Here is a 23,239-nt window from a genome sequence, read left to right on the forward strand (position 1 = left end):
TTCAAGTGATTCAAGAATAATGCTTCAAAATGTTTTCATATATATAGAACTTCCAAGAATTTGAGTATTCTTTTACATCTTTGATGAGATGTCAAAAAACAATATGAAAATATTATTTTATTTATTTATTTATTTATTCCATAGATACATAGATACATTCATAGATACATATTTATTTCATAGATACATTTACTATATGTACGGCTCTTTAGGCATGGCCTGTGTTGAGCCGAAATACTAACATATTATTTTTTGACATCTCATCAAAGATGAAGAAGAATATGGAAGTCTGGGCATTTACGGGGCTGACGACTGTCGTAGGCTGATTTAAGTGATCACTTTACACACGTGTAACATTCACCAATTCTACCCATTATTGACAACCACACTATTCAAATTCTTGGAAGCTCTATATATATGAACCAATTTAGAAACCTTGTTCTCGAATCACTAGAACTTCACTAGTGACATCTATTGGTGAGATGTAAAGAAGCTTTTTACTAAGCAGAAACTCTTATATTAGTATGTGAGGTCCGAATCCTGGATTATAATTACACACATGAGAAACGCCAGAAAATACCATTTTTATTTTTATTTTTTAAGCTTATAATTTGACCAGATAATTTATTTACAACATTTCGAGTGTGTCCAAATACTCAAATAGTATTTGGACACACTCAAAATGTTGGAAATACTAACATGTTAATCTTCTTCTTCTTCTTCTTATTGTAGGCTTTACGGCCTGTTTTTAAGAGGGATTAGCCTCCTGCGACGTCGATTCCCAGCTATCGGCCCATCTCTTTGGTGGTCTGCCCGGGAGTCGTCTACCATGGGGTTGGCCGTACAATGCGATGTGGGGGAGTCTGGATGGTTCCATTCTCCTCACATGCGCATACCATTGTCTCCTTCCTTGTTAATCTATTGAATTAAATTAAATTAAATTTTTATTTGTGTTTTTTTTTTTTAATTATTAGATTATACATTACATTACATACAAGAGATACAATAATAATTTACAGCATAAAGGTTTTACAATAAAATAAATACACCTGGACTTTAATCAAATCACTTTAATTAAATAACTCCTGTAATTGGAGATGATCCAGATTTTGTGAACAAGTATTTACGACACACTCAAAATGTTGTGAGCCCTTTACTGATTATCTTTCACAACCTGAATCCACCACACCAACAATGTCATAATGGATTTTTCTCACAACCTTGAGTGTCTGTCCGCAGGTGGCTCTCCAGAAGAAGTGGCCCCTCTACCTCTCCACCAAGAACACCATCCTCAAGAAGTACGATGGCCGCTTCAAGGACATCTTCCAGGACATTTACGAAGAGTGAGTACGCTGTCCATCGCCATATTAAATATCTGGTTATTTATATATACATCGCTCACTCCTTTCAAGAACGTCATAAATCAAAAAACTTGATTTTTCAGGAGAATGTTTTTAAAGTTTAAAACTATAACACAATGTATTAAAAATAAATATCAAGCCACTTATTGAACTTTTTACCGTGCAACACATCTTTTTAGGTAAAACCTGAAGGTTTTTTCTCCATTTGAAAAATATTTAATATATTTAAATAAATAATTAAACAATACCTTTTCTTCAAAATGCAAAACCAACATTTTCTGCCCTGTAGCGGGTAAATATTAAGTAAAAAATATGCCTCTTTTGCTGGGATATATTACATTTTCTGGGCATTCCGAAAACATGCACAACTGAAAACTGACGATTTTTGATTTATGACGTTCTTGAAAGGAGTGATATGTACTGCCATTTTTACAAAATATCACAAGGGGGCTTATTTACTATACCTTATGATGTGCACTATCAACCAACTTAATCATAATCAAAATGTAAGATCGTGTTTTGTCCGCCTCCATAGTGTAGTGGTTAGCGCGCTAAGCTACCACGCTGGAGGTCCACCTAAATGATGGAGGGATAGCTGGTCTTCCACCTCCCAGGAGCGGACCGGAGAATGACAGGACTTAGGCCTAAAAAAAAAAGAAGAGGACGAAGAAGTATCGAACAGATTAAATTGAAACAAAACTTTTTTTTTGTATTTTCGTAAAAAGTTTCGTAAAATCTTTTGTTTATTAGTTATATCACAAATTAATGTTTAATATGATCACATTTGGGCTCAATCCAAGATTTCACTCTTCTTGGCATCGATTGGATAAGGTTTTGGCACGTGGATGCCATTTTTTCGTCTCAAAACCATATCCAAATTATGGACAAAATGAGCTTTTCCGTAGTGAAATTAATTTTGGAGAGCCGATTCTTACAGATTGCCGATAGATTTTCAACTAGGTTTATGTCTGGCAAAATTCTTGACCAGTCCGACACAGTTCATTGTTTTTGTGTGAAAAATTTCATAATTTTTTTTGTATTTGTGGCAGGGGGTTAAATCCTGCTGAAATATTCCATTGCCATTTGACCTTGGTTTTTTGTTTCTTTGGTAGTATCTTTTCCAATAGAATTGGGTGCTACTCCTCGCTATTCAACATCTTAGTTACTGAAAGAAGTAGCCCTGGTCCATAATATGAAAAACACCCCCAAAACATTTTTTTTTTAAGGTGTTGAAAATACGAAAAACAAGTTTTGTTTAAATTAATCTGTTTGATACTGTATCATCCGTAGAATGAATCATCCAGTGTCTTCTTCTTTAGCTAGGACTGTGTACTGTTGAGCTGATGATCCATCGTTTAGGTGGTGTATTACCTCTTATGTCTGATGTAATAAATACTAAAATGTTTGTTCTCTGCCGTCCAGGACGTACAGGAAGGACTACGAGGCAGCCAAGATCTGGTACGAGCATCGCCTCATCGACGACATGGTGGCGCAGGCGCTCAAGAGCTCCGGCGGCTTCGTGTGGGCCTGCAAGAACTACGATGGGGACGTGCAGTCTGATATCGTCGCCCAGGTACGCTTATCCATCATGTTTACACTTATCACACCGATTGTAATAAATCAAATAAAGCTTAGCGTGCGTCAAAGAGGTACTAGGCAAAAATCTGTATTCCCAGTATTTGTACATAATGCAAACTATGCCATGTTCTCTCCCATTCCGCAGCTACACATGTTAGCCAATGCTTTTGATAGTATAGATTTATTTAATATATCGTAGTCGTACAGGAGAAAGTGACCAACTAACAAAACGTAAAATGTTCAGGAGGGCCATTTAAGTCACATTTGCTTGGCTAGAAAATAAATATCAATGCAGTTAGTCATTTTTAACAAGTCAATATATTATTTTATTATTAGATTAAAACCAATATTTTTAGCTTTTCCACTTTTTTATTTGACCAGCTACCGGGTTTCGTCGTTACCGACATCATCAGACTGGTGATGTCGGCAACGACGAAACCCGGTCGCTGGTCAAATAAAAAAGTGGAAAAGCTAAAAATATTGGTTTTAATCTAATAATAAATTAAAAATGCAATTCCATCACCAAGTGTCAGTGGATAATATAAATCTATCAATGTATTATACTTCCAAGTTTAAAATCCTTTTGTATTTTTTTCAGGGCAATATTAAGCTAGTAAGATATCAAATAGTCAATGATCAGGTTTTTGTAAAAAAATGCACTTAGTCACTTTCTCCTTTATGACTACGATATTGTTATCCACCTTGAAGTCTGTACTTTCTCAGCATTTCTTCTCGGTGTTATAATGGATAAATTTAAATGTTGTGTATCACCCTCTCTCGCTGCTCGCTGATAGTGTGTGAAGGAGACGTGTATTGACCAGTGCTTACTATTTGTTATTTTATTATTTAGACTTTTTGTTTCTCTATTAGTGTATTTTTATATTTGATCTTGTATATATGTATTTGTCCGCCTCCGTAGTGTAATGGTCAGCATGCTCGCCTACCGTTCTGGAGGTCCCGGGTTGGAATCCCAGGGGGGTTTAATAAATATATAAGTGATTTTTTCACTCTAATATTTATTCAATATTACACTGGACTGGTACCTGAAGTGGAGGGCTGATCACCTTTCCTTCATGTGTAATCGATCGAGATAACACTGCGTTTATATGAAGCAGTGCCCTATGCACCATTGGGGTGCGGTAAGGGTTTTATTATTTTATTATATATGTGTTATGTTAAAAGCTTTAGCCGTTCAATAAATAAATAAATTAATAAATAATTAGGGTCTATCAGGAAGCCTAGATGCTTCCGTATCAGATCTGGGAATGTGGTGGGACAACTTTCAATACTGGTAGTAATCAAGGGTGCTTTGCTGTGATCAAATTGGGGAAAACAAAAATGATTTAGCACAGATCGGCTGTCCAAACTCAAAACACAGTAAGGGAAATTTTTTTTGCAGTAGGTTTTTTTTGCATTTTTGGACTAAGTAGAATCTACTGCTGAGAGTAATGCTGTTGGACGTATGAGGAGTTGGAGAGGGTTTCACGTAATAGGACAGAGTGGCGAAGGAGGTGTCATTTGTTGCTGCAGACCAATCTACAGGAGCGGACTATTATATATCTTATTGAATGATTACTATGAAGCGTGTGATTGTTCTCCTGCTGAACGTGTATTGTGTGTCGGTGGCAGGGCTACGGGTCCCTGGGCATGATGACGTCGGTGCTGATGTGCCCCGACGGGCGCACGCTGGAGTCGGAGGCGGCGCACGGCACGGTGACGCGCCACTACCGCGAGCACCAGAAGGGCCGCTCCACCTCCACCAACCCCGTGGCCTCCGTGTACGCCTGGACCCGCGGCCTCGCGCACCGCGCCAAGCTGGACAACACCCCCGACCTGGCCAAGTTCAGTCTGGCCCTCGAGAAGGTGAGTTGTGTAGTGCAGTCTCTCAGTGCTGCAAAACGGTGTATGCTAGATGTTCCAATGGCGCAAGGCTGAGAACCTAACCTTACAGCACGCCCGACCTGGCCAAGTTCAGTCTGGCCTTCGAGAAGGTGAGTTGCTAGTAATGCAGTGTAAAGCAGTGCGGTAAACCATGCATGGTAGATGTTCCAATGGCGCAAGGCTGAGAATCTAACCTTACAGCACGCCCGACCTGGCCAAGTTCAGTCTGGCCCTCGAGAAGGTGAGTCGCTAGTAATGCAGTGGCTCTCAGTGCGGTAAACCATGCATGGTATCCTAACCTAACCCTGGTATATGGAAGTGAAGCATAGAGCTGACCTGGGGCCACAACTGTAAACAGACTGCATACAGTCTTCATTTCAATGCAATGCCAAGTATAAGTTTTATGTATTAATTGTTAACACAGATTTTTTGAGTCTACTAAGTTGTATTTTATTGTCACACACATTGTCGTCGGGACACAGCATTTGCCGTTTTTCGTGGACTGTCAGTCAACTGCGGGACATGGCAAATGCCGTTTTTGTCGACTGTCGGTCTTGAAGGGTAATTTGCTGAGTAATGAGATGTCTTATTTGAGTATTGTCCGGATTGGCTAGTGTGCCGCGTGTGAAGGCATCGCCAGATATCTAGAGTTTTTATACGATCTCAATCTCCAGTTAAGTTTGAGTCATTTCACGTATTGGACTATTTTTCATACCGCCTGCAATGTTTTGTTTACTGTTTGGTGTTTTATTATTTGAATATATTAGCATTGTATAGGGAATGATACCTCGGAGAGGAAGACTATTTTTTATAGTTTACAATGCTTCTAAAATTGTGAAATACGGAATACTTAATTAAAAATTATGATTTTAATTTATTTTTGATGATCAAATGTCATTTATGATTTCTTTGAAAATTTCAATCGAAAATATTATTTGGTTTAGAAATTGTGTCAATTTTAAGAAAGCGATATATTTTTGCGCTAATCGCGAAAAACATCCGCTACAGGCTAGAGTCTATTGTTCGAAGCGCCCGACTACAGTGTGTTAAACACATAAAAAATAATATTGTGACAGTTGATTCGCCTAGTTATGGCATTTTCAAAAGAATGTTTGAAAAAGTGCTCCCTGACTTCAGAACCACTGCATTAGAGCTTGTACCAGGACTCTGTCTAGTATATTGCACAAAGTGAACCTGTATATCTTGTGTGTCAGGCGTGCGTGGACTGCGTGGAGAGCGGCAAGATGACCAAGGACCTGGCGGCCACCATCCACGGGCTGCCCAACCTCAAGGAGGGCATGTACCTCAACACCCAGGACTTCCTGGAGGCCATCGCCGCGCAGCTGGACCACAACCTCTCCCGCTAGACATCTCTCATTCACCAGCACCATCCCCAGCCACGTACAGTGGAACCTCTCATCTTTAGCGAGTGTTTTTGCCTAGAATTTTCACTCATCATTCACTTTGTGTAAAATTATTCTTCAAAATTAGTCTTCAGGTATAAGGTGATTGGCAAATTCATAATGAAATCATAAATTCATGCCTCTAGAGTGATAATTATTCATTCATTCATTCATTTCAAACCCTTCCCCACCCCAATGATGCATAGGGCACTGCATCATATAAACGCAGTGTTATCTTGATCGTTAACACATGAAGGAAAGGTGATCAGCCCTCCGCTTCAGGTACCAGTCCAGGGTAAAATGGAATAAATATTAGACTTAAAAAGTCACTTGTATTTATTTGACCCCCCTGGGAATCGAACCCGGGACCTCCAGAATGGTAAAAACATCTATTTTTCCTGGGTTCTATATAGATGGTGTGTTTCAACAACTGCTGATGGAGTCTCATTTGGAGAACTGCCATTCTCATCTATATGTATGGTTAAATATAAGTCCTATCAATCAATTAAATGATATTGTCAACTTTGAAGTTCTTGATGTTTCCTTAAAACCTGCGGCAGTAACAGCAATGTAGGAATTTCATCAAAACTATCTCATATTCAAAGACTAATATCGGTGTTCAAGCGTTTTGCAATCATCCTAGTGAAATAAATAAATAGTGCCAATCGTGTGATCATCGCACGTTTCATTTCGTGTCTATTGCACGTCTTTTTTAAACAGATTGATGCCGTCTTCTGGCATTTTTTGGCGGAACCGCACGTCATTAATTTTTATTATTTTTAACAAGTGATTTAACTTAAAAAAACCTTGTTTTTTACTAAATTATTATGAATTTTTAGAATCGGGTGTGCCAAATTGTATACAGGTGCAATGTGCAAAGATTTGAATTCCAATTCACAAAAAAAGTTTGATATTTATCATTAAAAATCATACAAATAATTTATTTAAAACATACAATTCATGAATTCTGCTACTTCGGATTCTTATAAAAATTTTATAAAAATTTTCAAATAAACCAGGGTCTAATGAAAACACGATTTAAAAATGTCAAAAATACATTATAAATACTCAGATTTAAAACGATATGATATATCGCTTACTCCTTTCAAGAACGTCATAAATCAAAAAACTAGATTTTTCAGTAGAACGTTTTTAAAGTTTAAAAATATAACACAATGTATTAAATATAAATATGAAGCCACTTATTGAACTTTTTACTGTGCAACAGATCTTTTTAGGTAAAACCTGAAGGTTTTTTCTCCATTTGAAAAATATTTAGTATATTTAAAAAAATAATTAAACAATACCTTTTCTTCAAAATGCAAAAACAACACTTTCTGCCCTGTAGCGGGTGAATATTAAGTTAAAAATATGCCTCTTTTGCTGGGATATAGTACATTTTCTGGGCATTCCGAAAATATGCACAACTGAAAATTGTCGATTTTTGATTTATGACGTTCTTGAAAGGAGTGAGCGATGTGTATGAAAAGACCCTTTGGTTGAAATTTGTTATTTTTCTATTCTTATAAAATGTACAGAACATTGTTTTTAATTTTTTATCTTTGCCTGCTGAAATTATATAATTTTTGTATTACCCTTTACACTGTATTAACTTTTGAAGTATTATTCTTTAAAAAAATATTTATTTTAAATTAATTTTTCTCTTAGTTAAATTTAGCCAATTTTGTTCTCTCAGTCAAATTTAATCAATATTTGAAGCACTCACTTTGTGATTCTCCATCTTATAACTTTCACAATAACTTTGTATTAAAATTACTACATATATAATAATAATAAAACCCTTATCCGCACCCCAATGGTGCATAGGGCACTGCATCATATAAACGCAGCCCTCCGCTTCAGGTACCAGTCCAGGGTAATATTGAATAAATATGACAGTGAAAAAATCACTAATATTTATTTTACCCCCCCTGGGAATCGAACCCGGGACCTCCAGAATGGTAGCCGAGTGTGCTGACCATTACACTACGGAGGTGGACTACATATATACTGATAATAATTTGGTTATAGCGTCAATCGGTTTCCAAACAAACAGCTTCTTCCGAAAGACTATGGATACTCGAAACTTTTATCTCCTTATCGTGCCACTCAACACTGAAGGCAATCGTGTCAGTCTGCAGCCGCTCTAAACAGCGACTCAGTGCTACAGTGGAACAACTCTCAAGTTGCCAAGCCAGGATATACGACGCCTTCTTCCTATGCTGCATTTACCTTCCACGCCGCCTTGTAATATAATATTTATTATTTTTTGATATCTCATCAAAGATGAAGCAGAATATGGAAGTCTGGGCATTTACATCTCACCAATAGATGTCTCTAGTGAAGTTCTAGTGATTCAAGAACAAGGTCTCTAAATTGGTTAGTATATATAGAACTTCCAAGAATTTGAGTAGTGTGGTTGTCAATAATGGGTAGAATTGGTGAATGTTACACGTGTGTAAAGTGATCACTTAAACCAGCCTATGACGGTCGTCAGCCCCGTAAATGCCCAGACTTCCATATTCTTCTTCATCTTTGATGAGATGTCAAAAAATAATATGAAAATAACTCCTGTAATTGGAGATAATCCAGATTTTGTGAACAAGTATTTGGACACACTCAAAATGTTGTAAATAATATTTATTATTTTGTATTTCTCTGTATTTCATGAAATGGCTTTTCTTTTCCTCATAGTATCTTAACTTTTTTCTTTTCCCATGGGAAAAGACAATATATATTAACACACCATCTGCGGGAAGGGTAATTTTACCTTGTCACTCGACTCATCGTAAATCGCGTGTAAGTTATTTTTACGCATGACTTTTGCGGCATCTTTTGATCTCATATCGATGTATACAGTATAGTTAAATGTTATCACTTCTTTTCAGAGATGTTTATCTCTATTATGAGCGCGAATCCGCCCGCAGATAGTGTGTTAAGACGCATGTGTCTTAATATATATTGATCTGGTACTCTCTCCACCACATCTGGAATGATTCCGAATATTTTTATAGGAATAACCCACAAAACTTAAGTTTTTACCCACAAATTTACAACAATTTGAAGCAAAGATTGTGTATGTTTTAGTATTGAGGAAGAATGTGTTTGCTTTGAAATCGGTCGTTGTCGTAATTAAGTTATATCTAGCAAATTTATTTACTAAAAAGCTTGGTTGAATTTTTAATTTTTCTTATGTTTTGGTGGCTATGATTCGTTTCGTTTCTCTGAACATCACTCGGTTCTTGGAGATGGACATGTAGTATTTAAAAATTTAGATAAATAATTGTAAAAAAATGCGTTAAAAAAGATTAATTTTAAGGATATTTTCAAATGGAATACGCGGATTGATTATTTTTTGTATAAACATGAATGTACAGTTAAAAATACACCTCAATCGTTTCTGCCATACATTTATTTTTATACAATATCTCAATGTATTTTTTACGTTTCCCAATGTTTATTTTTTTAATAAATGATTCATACCATTGTATGACTGGATACATTTCTTGGTTTCATTTTCCTTCCTTTCCGTTTATCTTTGTTCTCCAACAGCCAGAGATGTGCCGCTGCTGGAGTCCAAACAGCACGGCTGTCCAAACTCAAAACACAGTAAGGGACATTTTTTTTGTAGTATGTTTTTTTCGCATTTTTGGACTAAGTAGATTCTACCTAGTCCAAAAATGCAAAAAATATGCACTACAAAAAAAATGTCCCTTACTGTGTTTTAAGTTTGGACAGCCGAGCAGTCCCAAGATTTTTTTTATTGATACCTCAAACATGAATATATGAAGAGGAATTTTTGTCAATTTTGAGATATTTGATGTACGTTATGAACTGACCGTTACCTACAAATATAAATAAACAAAAAAATATATGAAATAAATTGCGCCTAGTTTTCAGGCGTATAAGACGCTATCTACATGAAATTTTCGAAATGAACTGAACTCCTAAAACGCTAAATACTTAATTTTGACAAAGCTAAAGTTTTAAAACGATTTTATACATTATTTTTGAATGTATAATACTAGTTTAGAATTTCAGATAAAACAGTTAATTTATATTATTTTTTGACATCTCATCAAAGATGAAGAAGAATATGGAAGTCTGGGCATTTACGGGGCTGACGACCGTCATAGGCTGGTTTAAGTGATCACTTTACACACGTGTAACATTCACCAATTCTACCCATTATTGACAACCTTAATAATAAAAATTATAAGCTTAATAATAAAAATGAAAATGTTATTTTCTGGCTTTTCTCATGTGTGTGATTATAATCCAGGATTCGGACCTCACATACTAATATAAATAATATGAAAATAACTCCTGTAATTGGAGATAATCCAGATTTTGTGAACAAGTATTTGGACACACTCAAAATGTAAACAGTTAATTGATAAAATTAAAAAAAATACATTGAAAAATATTCTAAGCTGTATAGTAACAGATTTGGGGCCGTCGATATATATTCTTTATATTTTATACATATTTTCCATTTCAAATTGGACATTTTACAAACTGAACACCTTACAAATCAAATTGGACGCCTTAATGTGGATGTTATATTGTATTTCAATAAAAAGTTTTAAAAATAATTTTGAAAAACATATTCATATTAGTAGTACAAATCGTAGTTGTACAGGAAAAGGGACCAACTAACAAAAAGTAAAATGTCCAGGAGGGCCATTTAAGTCACTTTTGCTTGGCAAGAAAATAAACATCAATGCAGTTAGTCATTTTTATCAAGTCAATATTTTATACTTCCAAGTTTGAAATCCTTTGGGATGTTTTCAGGGCAATATTAAGCTAGTAAGATATCAAATAGTCAATAATCACGTTTTTGTAAAAAATGCACTTGGTCACTTTCTCCTGTATGACTACGATATACCTTTGGTGTGAAGACCAAGGTATGGCAAGCCACATATTTTATTCTGAAGACTAGCAAGTGCGTTAGTAGTCAAGTTGGCAAGCCTGTTATAGTCTGTGTCAATACTACTCTGAATATATTTTAAAAAATCTATAACTTTTTTATAAAATACAATATGATTTGTAAAACGTCCAATTTGATGTGTAAGGGGTCCAATTCAATTTTTTAAATGTCCAATTTGATATGTAAGGCGGCCCAATTGAAATTGTTAAAGGGGTCCAATTTAATTTATAAAACGTCTAATTTGATGTCAGGGGTCCAATTTAATTTGAAAAATGTCCAATTCGATGTGCAAGGGGGGTCCGATTTAATTTGCAAAATGTCCAATTTGATGTGTAAGGAGGGTACGATTTAATTTGTAAAAGTTCAAATTTGATGTGTAAGGGGGGTCCGATTTAATTTGTAAAATGTCCAATTTGATGTGTAAGGGGTCCAATTAAATTTGTAAAACGTCCAATTTGATTTGTCAGGGGTCCAATTTAATTTGTAAAGCGTCCAATTTGATGTGTAAGGGGTCCAATTTAATTTGTAAAACGTCCAATTTGATGTGTCAGGGGTCCAATTTAATTTGTAAAACGTCCAATTTGATGTGTAAGTGAAAAACATGTTTATTAAATATATACTGGCTTACATTGGGTGGTTTGAGTATCACTTTACACACGTGTAACATGGACCATTCTACCCATGATTATGAAATATCGGTTACATCATTGGGAACCCAAATGTTTCGCAAAACCAATCCAATGCCAGTCAGGGTATACCATACCTCCCATGACTAATGTCAATCCACTATAGTGCCCTATGCATCATCAGGTATGAACATGGGCATAAGAGGGCAGGATGGCAGGGAAGGAAGGTCACCTCAGAGTAGTAGGAGTGACTGGAGATGGAAATGTAATAATAAATAATAAAAAAGGACTCTTGTATAAATATTTTATTACAATGAATAAAAAATAATACATTTTAATTCTTAAAATTAACTTGTAAACAAATTGACGGGTCCAACAACATATCGCTCACTCCTTTCAACAACATCATAAATCAAAAAACATGATTTTTCAGGAGATCGTATTTAAAGTTTAAGAATATAATGTATTAAAAATAAATATCAAGCCACTTATTGAACTTTTTACTGGGCAACAGATCTTTTTAGGTAACACCTGAAGAGTTTTCTCCATTTGAAAAATATTTAGTGTATTTAAAAAAAACAATTAAACAATACCTTTTCTTCAAAATGCAAAAACAACACTTTCTGCCCTGTAGCGGGTAAATATTAAGCTTAAAATATGCCGCTTTTGCTGGGATATAGTACATTTTCTGGGCATTCCGAAAACATGCACAATTGAAAATTGTCAATTTTTTATATATGACATTGTTTAAAGGAGTGAGCGATATATGAGATAAAATTTTCCGTATTAGTATTGTTTAATAGTTACTAGGTGACGTAGTAAGTATAGTTCAATATAATTGTGCGTATTATTTTTTAATATCTCATCAAAGATGAAGAAGAATATGGAAGTCTGGGCATTTACAGGGCTGGTTTAAGTGATAATAATTGTGTGATTATAATTGCGCGCATTTACCATTTGGAATTGTTCCTCGGAAATTTGGCAACGCTTTCAATACAACTCAACCTGACCAAAAACTTTTCAATTCACCAAACTGACTTTTCAAATTCAGGTGTAGTCAAAAAATTTTTTTTTTTAAATGTTCAAGTTTTACTTGGTAAATACCGCTATTTAAATCGCTCACTCCTTTCAGGAACGTCATAAATCAAAAAACTTGATTTTTCAGGAGAACGTTTTTAAAGTTTAAAAATATAATACAATGTATTAAAAATAAATTTCATCCACTTTTTGAACTTTTTACTGTGCAACAGGTCTTTTTAGGTAAAACCTGAAGGTTTTTTCTCCATTTGAAAAATATTTAGTATATTTAACCGTTAGAATGCTACGCGGCGCAAAAGCGCTGCGATCGTTTGTATCGAAAATTGCGGCGCAGCGCAAAAGCGCTGCGAGTTTCAGTGTGTTTTCGGTGCTCCGCGGGAGTGCACGTACGCTAACCTCGCGCGTAATTTGTGATGAGAGTGCATTCTTATACATTTAAAAATAACTTTTATCGTTTTTTTATATTATTTTAAAAAAATAACCATGTCACGTGCTATTATTTCGAACGTTGATTCGATTCCTAGTGATTCTACGGGGAGTGAAACGACAGATACAAATAGTGATGATAGCAGTATTATAACGCATCGAAGAAAAAGATTGAGGATTGAAAGTGAGTCTTCTACCTCCTCTTCATCTACAGAAACAGAAGAAACACCAACTTTAGTGTTTTCTAAATCAACAAATGATTTTTTCGAGACTCCTGGACCTAGGCGGGCGCCTCCTCCCGATGGCACACCCATAACCTATTTCAACATATTCTTTACCATATCACTGCTCGAAACCATCGTAAGGGAAACAAATGGATATGCTGCACAGTTTTTGGCCTCGCACACTGTATCGGATAATTCTCGAGCAAAAAAGTGGACGCCGACAACAATATACGAAATGAAAGCCTTTCTTGCTGTCATACTCGAAATGGGAATAACGAGAAGGCCAACAATTAGTAGTTATTGGATAAAAAATTCCCGACACATACCATGGTTTGGGACAATGTTTTCAAGGGATAGGTTCCAACTGATTTGAAGTTTTTTCACTTGGTTGATAACAGATTATTATTTGAACCAGGCCATCCGAATTATGACCCATGTGGCAGGTTTGATGTGCTTGTCAAACATGCAAATACCGTATTTCATCAGCATTATGTACCAAATCAACAACTATCCATCGACGAGTCGTTAGTTGGTACTCACTGCCATTCTTCGATAAAACAATATATTCCAAACAAAAAACACCATAAATGGGGAATCAAATTTTGGATGCTGTGCGACTCGGTTTCCAAATATTGCTTGGGTTTTTTCTGCTACAAAGGAGCTAAAAATACAGATGACAGAGATTCGGTAGAAAAATATGGTCTTGGATTTACGGTAGTGCAAAAATTGCTTTCAATTGGAAATTACCTGAACAAAGGTTATCATTTGTTTACAGATAATTTTTACACAAGCTTACGATTGGCCAAAGCCCTTTTGGAACAAAATACATATATAACTGGAACAATAAGACGTAACAGAAAAGAGATTCCTCCAGAAGCTAAGAAAGCAATCGTAGGAGAAGCCAAATACCTAGCACATGAAAATGTTTTCATGTGTTCATTCAGAGACAAAAAGTCCAAACCAAAGCCAGTCATATTGATTTCATCCAATGCAGATACTAATAGTGTGACGATCAAGAAAAAGAAAGGGAAATTTGAAAAGGAAAAAGTGAAACCAAGCATGATTGATGACTACAACAAATACATGGGAGGTGTGGACGAATCTGACAAAATGTTGTACGTGTATTTGGACGAGCGAAGAACCCTAAAATATTGGAAAAAAGTAGTATTCAACATTTTTGGAAGAATGGTACTCAACTCTTATATTTTGTATGTTTCCAACACTACCGAAAACAAAATGACCCGGCTCCAATTCACATCGAAAATTATTGAGGATCTCGAAAAGGAGTGGATGAATCATAAAAATAGCGTGTCAACACAACCATCTTCATCAAAGAAAAAATCTGGAAAAATTACCGGGACGTAACTTACGCCAGTGCGAGGTGTGTAGCAACAGAGGGAGTGGGATAAAGCGATCCCGCCTTATTTGCGTACGCTGTAGGAAAGGCCTACACGCTATTTGTGCGGCAAAACATAATTGTTGAGCTATTTTTTTTAATTTTTTTTTTCTAAAAGAAATAAAATACAATAATATTGATATCACTTTATGTTTAATAAACATTAATAAACAATAAACATTTTATCTTTATAATGCAAAAATAATTAATAAAATTGATTGATATTTGTCTAAGTTAGAGTGTTTTATTTGACGCCATTATTTTTTCCTCTAAATTAATCAATATGTGTATGGCAATTTTCATTTATTTTTGCCAAAATTGCTTAGCACTAAAACGGTTAAGTTAAAAATATGCCTCTTTTGCTGGGATATAGTACATTTTCTGGGCATTCTGAAAACATGCACAACTGAAAATTGACGATTTTTGATTTATGACGTTCTTGAAAGGAGTGAGCGATATGTATACTTTAATCAATGGTGTTGAAATAGTGGTATTTGCCAAGTAAAACGTTTAACTTAAAAACTTTAAATTAAAAATGGATGGATATTAGAGGTCGAAATAAAAAATGGAACAAAGGCAAAATAAAGGAACGGGTAAGTAAATGATCAAGAGTTAATTTTATGAAAATTGTAAAATGTTTATATTCTCAATTTTTCTCTTTTTTTGTATATTAGGTTAAAAACTAATAAAAATGTATTTAGAAATTAATAAAAAAAATTAAACAATGAAATACATGCAGAAGAATTTGAAAAAAAATACTTTTTATTATTAAATTTATTATTATTTGTCCGCCACTACGGAGTATAGAACTCGGTTTGCAGTCTTCCAATTATTCTCTTCTTTGAAAAAAGACCTATTAAACTCCGGAGGAAGTAGATATATGCAGAAACAATCACAAGATGCACCGGAGGGAAAAGTATGGTAAAAGTATGTCTCTAAAATAGTCTTTTGCAGAAATTGCAACAATTAGACATAGAGTATAGAACTCGGTTTGCAGTCTTCCAATTATTCTCTTCCTGGGAAGAAGACCTATTAAACTCCGGAGGAAGTAGATATACGCAGAAACAATTACAAGATGCACCGGAGGGAAAAGTATGGTAAAAGTATGTGTCTAAAAAGAGATAGTCTTTTGCGGAAATTGCAAGCGTTGCAGATTGTTTCGAATCATTTGTGAAGATATGGGGACACTACACCGTAATTTGCTTTACCATACAGAGGTTATCCAAAGGCAAAGTACTGACCAGAGTTAAGGAACTTCGCGCTGAACTATTAGTATATTTACAGCAAGCCAAGTCACATTATTCCGAATTCCTTTTAAAATTGGCTTTTTTTTCTGACTTATTTGAACATTTAAATAACTTGAATAAAAGTCTTCAAGGGCGTGATGAAAATGACATTACAGCATTAAATCAAACTCCATGGCTTTATAAAAAAAAAATAATTGTGGTTATCCGGAGGAAGTAGATATATGCAGAAACAATTACAAGATGCACCGGAGGGAAGTCTCATACTTTAGTAAAGTATTGCCTCATACAATATTTCAATCCTGCTGGATAGGAGTATTACTGTCATTGGACACAGTGGACATTCAAAATTATTCTTTTAATTTCGGGGTGTATGGATAAGATCAGGCATTCTGTATCAATCCAAAAGGAATCATTTTCATTGGACACTGTAGACATCAAACATTATTCTGTTTAGTTTCAGGGTGTATGGATAACATTACAAACAGGCATTCTGTATCAATCCAAAAGGAATCATTGTCATTGGACACTGTAGACATCAAACATTATTCTGTTTAGTTTCAGGGTGTATGGATAACATTACAAACAGGCATTCTGTATCAATCCAAAAGGAATCACTGTCATTGGACACTGTAGACATGTAGCGGTCAGCAAGCCAGTCACCCCTACTGATAATAAGAGCAAATTCTCAGAATGCAATCACTGCAACTATGCAGAACACAGGAGGCACTGACACGAGCGACGTTGCTCGCGCATCCGGAAAGCGACTGCAGGAGCGGCATTACAACAACCGATCAATGGAGAATGGGAACCCTTGGCATTCTTCTCGAAGAAATTCACTCCAGCGGAACGCAAGTACGGAGCCTACGATCGAGAGCTCCTAGCTATCTATTTGGCGGTAAAATACTTCCGACACATGGTAGAAGCCAGGACCTTTACTATATTCACGGACCAAAAACCGATCACATACGCCTTTCAGTAGAAGGCAGATAAGTGCTCTCCGCGACAGTTTCGCCACCTCCATTTCATTAGTCAATTCTCTACTGATATCCGACACGTAGCGGGCAAAGACAATGTTGTAGCGGACGCATTATCCCGAATCGAAAGTGTAGAAAAACCGATTGATTATACAATTCTCGCAGCCGACCAGAAGATCGATGAAGAGATTAAAGAATTCCTAAACGAAGGATCAGTACTCCGACTAAAAAAAGTACAGATCCCTGGCACCGACACGGAAGTATATTGCGAAATTACAACCAACACTGCCAGACCGTTTGTTACGAAACCCTTCCGAAAAGCAGCCTTCAACGCGGTACATAACTTATCGCACCCGGGCATTAAAGCGACCGCCAAACTCATAACACAACGTTATGTATGGCCATCCATCAAAGCCGACTGTAGGGAATGGGCGCGTAACTGCATACAGTGCCAACGAAACAAGGTAACCCGACACGTCTCGGCTCCATTAGGGACATTCCCGATGACGTCATCCAGATTCGAGCACGTCCACATAGACATCATCATTACGAAGGGTGGATCACCCGATTCGGGACACCCCTCCGAGTCACCACAGACAAGGGAAAACAGTTCGTGTCGAACCTGTTCAGAGAACTAAATAATCTGGCAGGATCGACACAAATAAATACGACTGCGTACCATCCACAAGCGAACGGGATGGTAGAGAGACTTCACCGCCAACTGAAAGCAGCCATTAAGTGCCACCAGAACGACCGGTGGACGGAAACACTCCCGACAGTATTAATGGGCATCCGATCAGCCTGGCGAGAAGATCTCGGATGCACCTCAGCAGAAATGGTATACGGTGAATCACTCCGACTACCCGACAAATTTTTGAACACACAACCCCAGGGCGAAAACGACACCTACAGCTTTCTAGGCCACCTAAGGAAACAACTGAAAGACCTGCAGCCGGTAGAAGGTACTCATCACGGAGTAAAAACGACTTTCGTCTTTAAAGATCTCCCCTCAAGCACCCACGTGTTCCTACGAGATGACACCGTGGGGGGTCCCCAGATATAACGAATCGTGAAAACTTTTTCACTGGGCCCGGGGTATGTAGTGGTCAGCAAGCCAGTCAACCCTACTGATAATAAGAACGAATTCGCAGAAGTCAATCACTGCAACTATGCAGAATAAAGGAGGCACTGACCGGGAACAATGGAGTGCACACGTCCCATTGCAATTTGTTTTGACTAGCATTTCAAGACAAAGGAACAAAGAGTTCCCAAACCATATAAAAGGGGAACAGCCTCGGCCTCCCTCTCTCACTCCTACACTGGGAACGTAGCCGGTACCACCATACAGCCGACACCCGTCTACCGACGTCGTCACGAGAACACCGCATCAAGACCTCGCTACGATCTCCAGTCCAGCACCCTCGTCAGCATCAAGAAGATACTCCGGCCAGCCCGACAGTCCATCTACAGCAACGCTACAACTACATCAATTCGACCCCGTCACGTCTCGCTACGCCACCGCTACGCCGTACCGTTTTGTGTAGCCTTTGTTGATTAATAAATACCTATTCAACACGACCGTCTTCTTCCTCTTTACCACATCCCCAAAGACATTAAAAATTATTCTGTTTAGTTTCAGGGTGTACGGATAACATTACAAACAGGCATTCTGTATCAATCCAAAAGGAATCACTGTCATCGAAGACCGAAAAAGTTTGAAGATGAGGAGTTGGAGGGTCTACTCGATGAAGACCCGACATACTGTTACTTTTGATAAGTTTCAAATTTACTCCTAGCCCATAGAATGTCACGTTTTGGATGAAAAGTTATTATGTTTATTTATGTTGTTGTTTATTTTCAATATGTTTAATGTTTTACATTTTTATAGTTGGAAATACCAACATGTTTACTGTAAGTGGTTTACACATAACATTTTATTTCTATAACATTAATTTTTTTCTTATTTTTTATGTGTCTTTCTTATAACATTTTTCTATGTATGTAGTTTATGGAAAGGAAGATGCATACTTCAGATACTCCGGAGGAAGTAGATATATGCACAAACAATTACAAGATGCACCGGCAATAGTGGAGCAAGTTTTTTATTTGCATATATTTATAGCCACGACACCAAACCGGTCCGAAGTGCCCATTTCTTGGTTTAGCCATTATTTATGTTAAATGACATCAAAAACAAGATTTACAGTCTGCGCATTCCCTCTTCAACCGCGTCGTGGATTAACCTAGTTTACTTTCTTGCTCGTCGTCGCCACCCTTGCGATGGAGCGGATTTCGAATGTGGACGTTTCCCATTTTAAAACTTTAGAAAGAGCGTTATTAAGCAGAGGCATTACTCACTACTCCTGCAAGAACCCTTCGCCAAATACGTGCGCAGGCCGTAGAATTTGATTCGCGCGTTTCTCCGGCCAATATCGATGAAGTAGCCCTTAGGTATTACTACCCGGAACACCCTAGTTGAAGGCACTATATAAAGCCCAGCTGTCCTACGCACAACCGCCTCGCACAGCCCCCTCCCTCGATCTCCGATAGCGGTAGAAATTTTTGGCTCCTGGCCGGTATAACCTTTCTTCGGAACGGAAGACATTCGCGAATTCCTAACTCGTGGTAAGAAATAACCGAAGCTAGAAGCTTCCCCTCCCATTTGCTGCCGTCGGTTCTCCCCGAGTTTCTCAAAGGAGTGTTGTTCCTTCCAAATTTGTGTATTAAAATTATATTCACAAATGTGTGCGAGAAGAACAAAAAGACGCAGTTCACCAACTTCATTTGTTAATATTGTCCCCACCACATGTAACTCTTTTAAAATCGTATACAAAGAGTGGAGGGCAAATTTTTGTGTGCTCAGATAAGATTAAAATTCAAACGTATATACGTCGCGCTCGCTCTTTGCCCTTTGAGTTTCAGTACTGAGTATTATTTGATCGGTTTGGTGATGTGTTTTCTTTGTGTTTATACTCTTTATATAATAATAATAATAAAACCCTTATCCGCACCCCAATGGTGCATAGGGCACTGCGTCATATAAACGCAGTGTTATCTTGATCGTTTACACATGAAGGAAAGGTGATCAGCCTTCAGGTACCAGTCCAGGGTAATATTGAATAAATATGACAGTGAAAAAATCACTTATATTTATTTTACCCCCCTTGGGAATCGAACCCGGGACCTCCAGAACGGTAGCCGAGCGTGCTGACCATTACACTACGGAGGCGGACAACTCATACTCATAGAAAAACTGATGCCTTCGAAATGTGGATTTGGGGGCGCATGCTCCGAATTCCATGGACAGCTAGACGCACCAATGAGTCCATTCGCCAGGAACTACGATTGGATGGCTTGACGCTAGCCAATATCTGTACCGGACAGATTCTCCAATTCTTTGGACACGTTGCGCGTGGCAACGAGGATAACTGGAAAGACTAGTTGTGATCGGTAGCCTGGAGGGAAAGAGAGGGAGAGGAAGATCCCTCACACAATGGACCGATCAAATTAAGGCAGCAGCAGGCACCTTAGTGGTTGGAGCGCTTCGTGCAGCGCAGCCAAGGGATAACTGGAGAAGAGTTATTGCTTCTGCAAGGGCCACAGCCCTCAGCAATGAGGAATAAGACGGAGAAATACTCTGTACTGTTAAGAAGCGAAACATCGCGCTTCACTCAAATTACTGGTGTTGCTTTGTTCTTTCCGCCCTTATAACTTTGTAATTTTCGATGAATAAATAATTGACTTTCATTTGCGCGTTTCTGTCTTCCTATCATCAGTGTTCCGGTACCGTTAGCCGGGATTTTATCAGATATAGGAACAGAAGTGGAGTGTAATCCTATGGCTCCTGTGTTGTTTAAGGTACCTAACGAGTGGATACGGATATCCCCTCATCCAGTTAGGGTTTTCTCCCCACCAGTCTTACAAGCTGACTCCAATAAAGATGATTGGACATATACTCCATCAGCTAACTTAATTACACATTGCACAGGCGTTTCCTAACACAAACGATCCAAGAAAATTTACAAATACTGGACAATGAGTGGCGTCATTTAAGAATGAACGATTATCTCTTGGATTCTAGTGAAGAAGATCCTGAAATTTTCTGGCAACAAGTTTATTTTGTACAAGAAATTGACGGCAATTTAGTTTATCCGACTCTGAAACAACTGGTTACTCGCCACTCTCAGCGTCGTGGTGTTTTTACTCGGCGGAGAAAGTAGAGAACAGTTGGATTTGTACCATAGTACGACTGACGGAAACCGTGACGTTTCTACTAAACTGGAAATGGCCAACATTAACTTTGATTATACAAGATCAATCTTCAAATGAATCAAAGTAAACACGTGTCAATTTATCATAATTGATTATTCTCTTCCTGGGAAGAAGACCTATTAAACTCCGGAGGAAGTAGATATATGCAGAAACAATTACAAGATGCACCGGAGGGAAAAGTATGGTAAAAGTATATCTCTAAAGTTGAGAGATTGAGTAGAGTTATTGTCTAGTTGTCACACGAAGTGCACATCTTTTTTTATTTTTGCACCTTCTATCGAAAAATGTCAGACCTAATTATCAGTTCTCTCACTGAGAGAATCAACGTGTTGGAGGAATTAGTGATGACGAAGTTAGATAAGATACTGAAATAGATTGATTCGAGCACTGTAAAATCAGTTAAAAATCCGGCCGCTACTGAATTTCAGTTGGGTAGGTCGACTCCCCGCGAGCCCTTCTCCGTTCTGCCCCCCTGCCGCTGTCGAGCCAGCGCTGTCTACGTCCGTACGGGTACGGAGCTACTCGGAAATCTCCGCCAGTTCGGCTTGTAGCTCGGCTAAGCTCCCCGCAAACCTCTCTCTGCCCTGCCCCGCCGTCGTTGGCGGCCCAGTGGCGGTGCCGTCCGAGCCCAGCTGTTCGGGAATCTAAGCTAGAGCTCGGCACCACGTGCGACTCTGAGCGTGCGCGCTGGGGACGCTACGCCCGCGGTGTCTAAAGTGACGACCCGTGGCATGTTAAAAGCAGCAAAGAATGCTGAACAAGTCACAATGCCAGATGTCAGCGTCCAACAGTCGGATGGCGCCGAAGAATCCCTGACGTCGGAGGCGATCCTTCCAGCAACTCGAGTCCTTCCTCCAGACGGAACGTGGAAGACAGTGGAGAATAAGAGGGTAGTCGTTCAAGGTACCTTGGGGAAGCGGAGAGAAGATGATAATATGAAATTTTATCACTTCTATCTGTTTCACAAGGACACAACGGCCGACGACATGTCTACTTATTTAGCGTCACTGGTGAGTACCGCCTCATTCGTTTAAAATCAGATTAGAAAAAAATATATTTCTAAAATTTTGCATAGCGACAATTGGCTGCGTAAATCTTTCATTAAAGAGTGGGAGACAAAACTGCGAGATGCCCCGCGCCTTCCCTCAGTAAAGTGACTAGTTCGCGATAATGCGAAAGATGATAAATTGAATTTTTACTATTTGAATGTTCGAGGGTTGAAGACAAAATGTGTAGAATTCTACAGCAGTGTTTCGGCCAGTGACTATGAGAGATTCCAAGGGAATTTTTACAGCATATAATAAGAGAAGTGAAATCTACACAGCTAAAATAAAAATGACATAAATCCAAAGCAGTGGTTCTCATTTTACAATGAGACTAATGTCGGGGTTGACGCCTTGGACCAAAAGTGTGCCAACTTTTCAGTAGCTAGGGCTACTCGACGGTGGCCGATGGTGTTATTTTACGGAATGGTTAATATAACAGGCGTAAATAGTAAAATTATACATGGTACAGTCACCGGAAAGTCAATAAATCGACCAAACTACCTTCGCGGGCTCGGAATAGCATTATGCCTACCATACGCTCCACAGCCAAAATGCAATGAAAAAATACCCTGGCAATTGCGTATGATAACATCGAGGATGTTCAAACTACCGCTTTCTGAAATATTTGTTCCAGCTGTATCTAATGTTGCATCTAAAAGAAAGTGTTGCAGCATTTGCCACTATAAAAGAGATCGAAAAACTCACAGTGTTTGTTCCTCTTGCAAAATGTCAATTTGCAACACTTGCTCAATAATTGTATGTCCAAACTGTTTAGATACCAAGCTATTGTGTGTCATTTCAGTACTAAATATATTCTTCTTCATAAAGAGTGTGTTT

General features: G+C 37.7%; 2 protein-coding genes across 2 annotated transcripts in view; one reads left to right on the forward strand and one right to left on the reverse strand.

Moving 5' to 3' along the window:
• The window catches only part of LOC148311485 (isocitrate dehydrogenase [NADP], mitochondrial-like), a 28,535-nt gene extending 18,810 nt beyond the window's left edge, over window positions 1-9,725 (forward strand). The window contains exons 6-9 of the mRNA XM_088256623.1: window positions 1,240-1,343; window positions 2,784-2,934; window positions 4,569-4,802; window positions 6,035-9,725. Coding sequence (XP_088112749.1) covers window positions 1,240-1,343; window positions 2,784-2,934; window positions 4,569-4,802; window positions 6,035-6,187 — 642 coding nt within the window. The 3' untranslated portion in view covers window positions 6,188-9,725. The remainder of the gene's footprint in view (window positions 1-1,239; window positions 1,344-2,783; window positions 2,935-4,568; window positions 4,803-6,034) is intronic.
• A 2,004-nt stretch (window positions 9,726-11,729) lies between these two features.
• LOC148311486 (kelch domain-containing protein 4-like) overlaps window positions 11,730-23,239 on the reverse strand; it is a 32,803-nt gene continuing 21,293 nt past the window's right edge. Inside the window, exon 11 of the mRNA XM_088256621.1 lies at window positions 11,730-12,030. The gene's annotated coding sequence lies outside the window, so the exon portion shown is untranslated. The remainder of the gene's footprint in view (window positions 12,031-23,239) is intronic.

This window comes from Brachycentrus maculatus, unplaced genomic scaffold (assembly GCF_059751285.1).
Source record: "Brachycentrus maculatus isolate JH-2025_06_01 unplaced genomic scaffold, ASM5975128v1 h1tg000064l, whole genome shotgun sequence".
Classification (NCBI taxonomy): domain Eukaryota; kingdom Metazoa; phylum Arthropoda; class Insecta; order Trichoptera; family Brachycentridae; genus Brachycentrus; species Brachycentrus maculatus.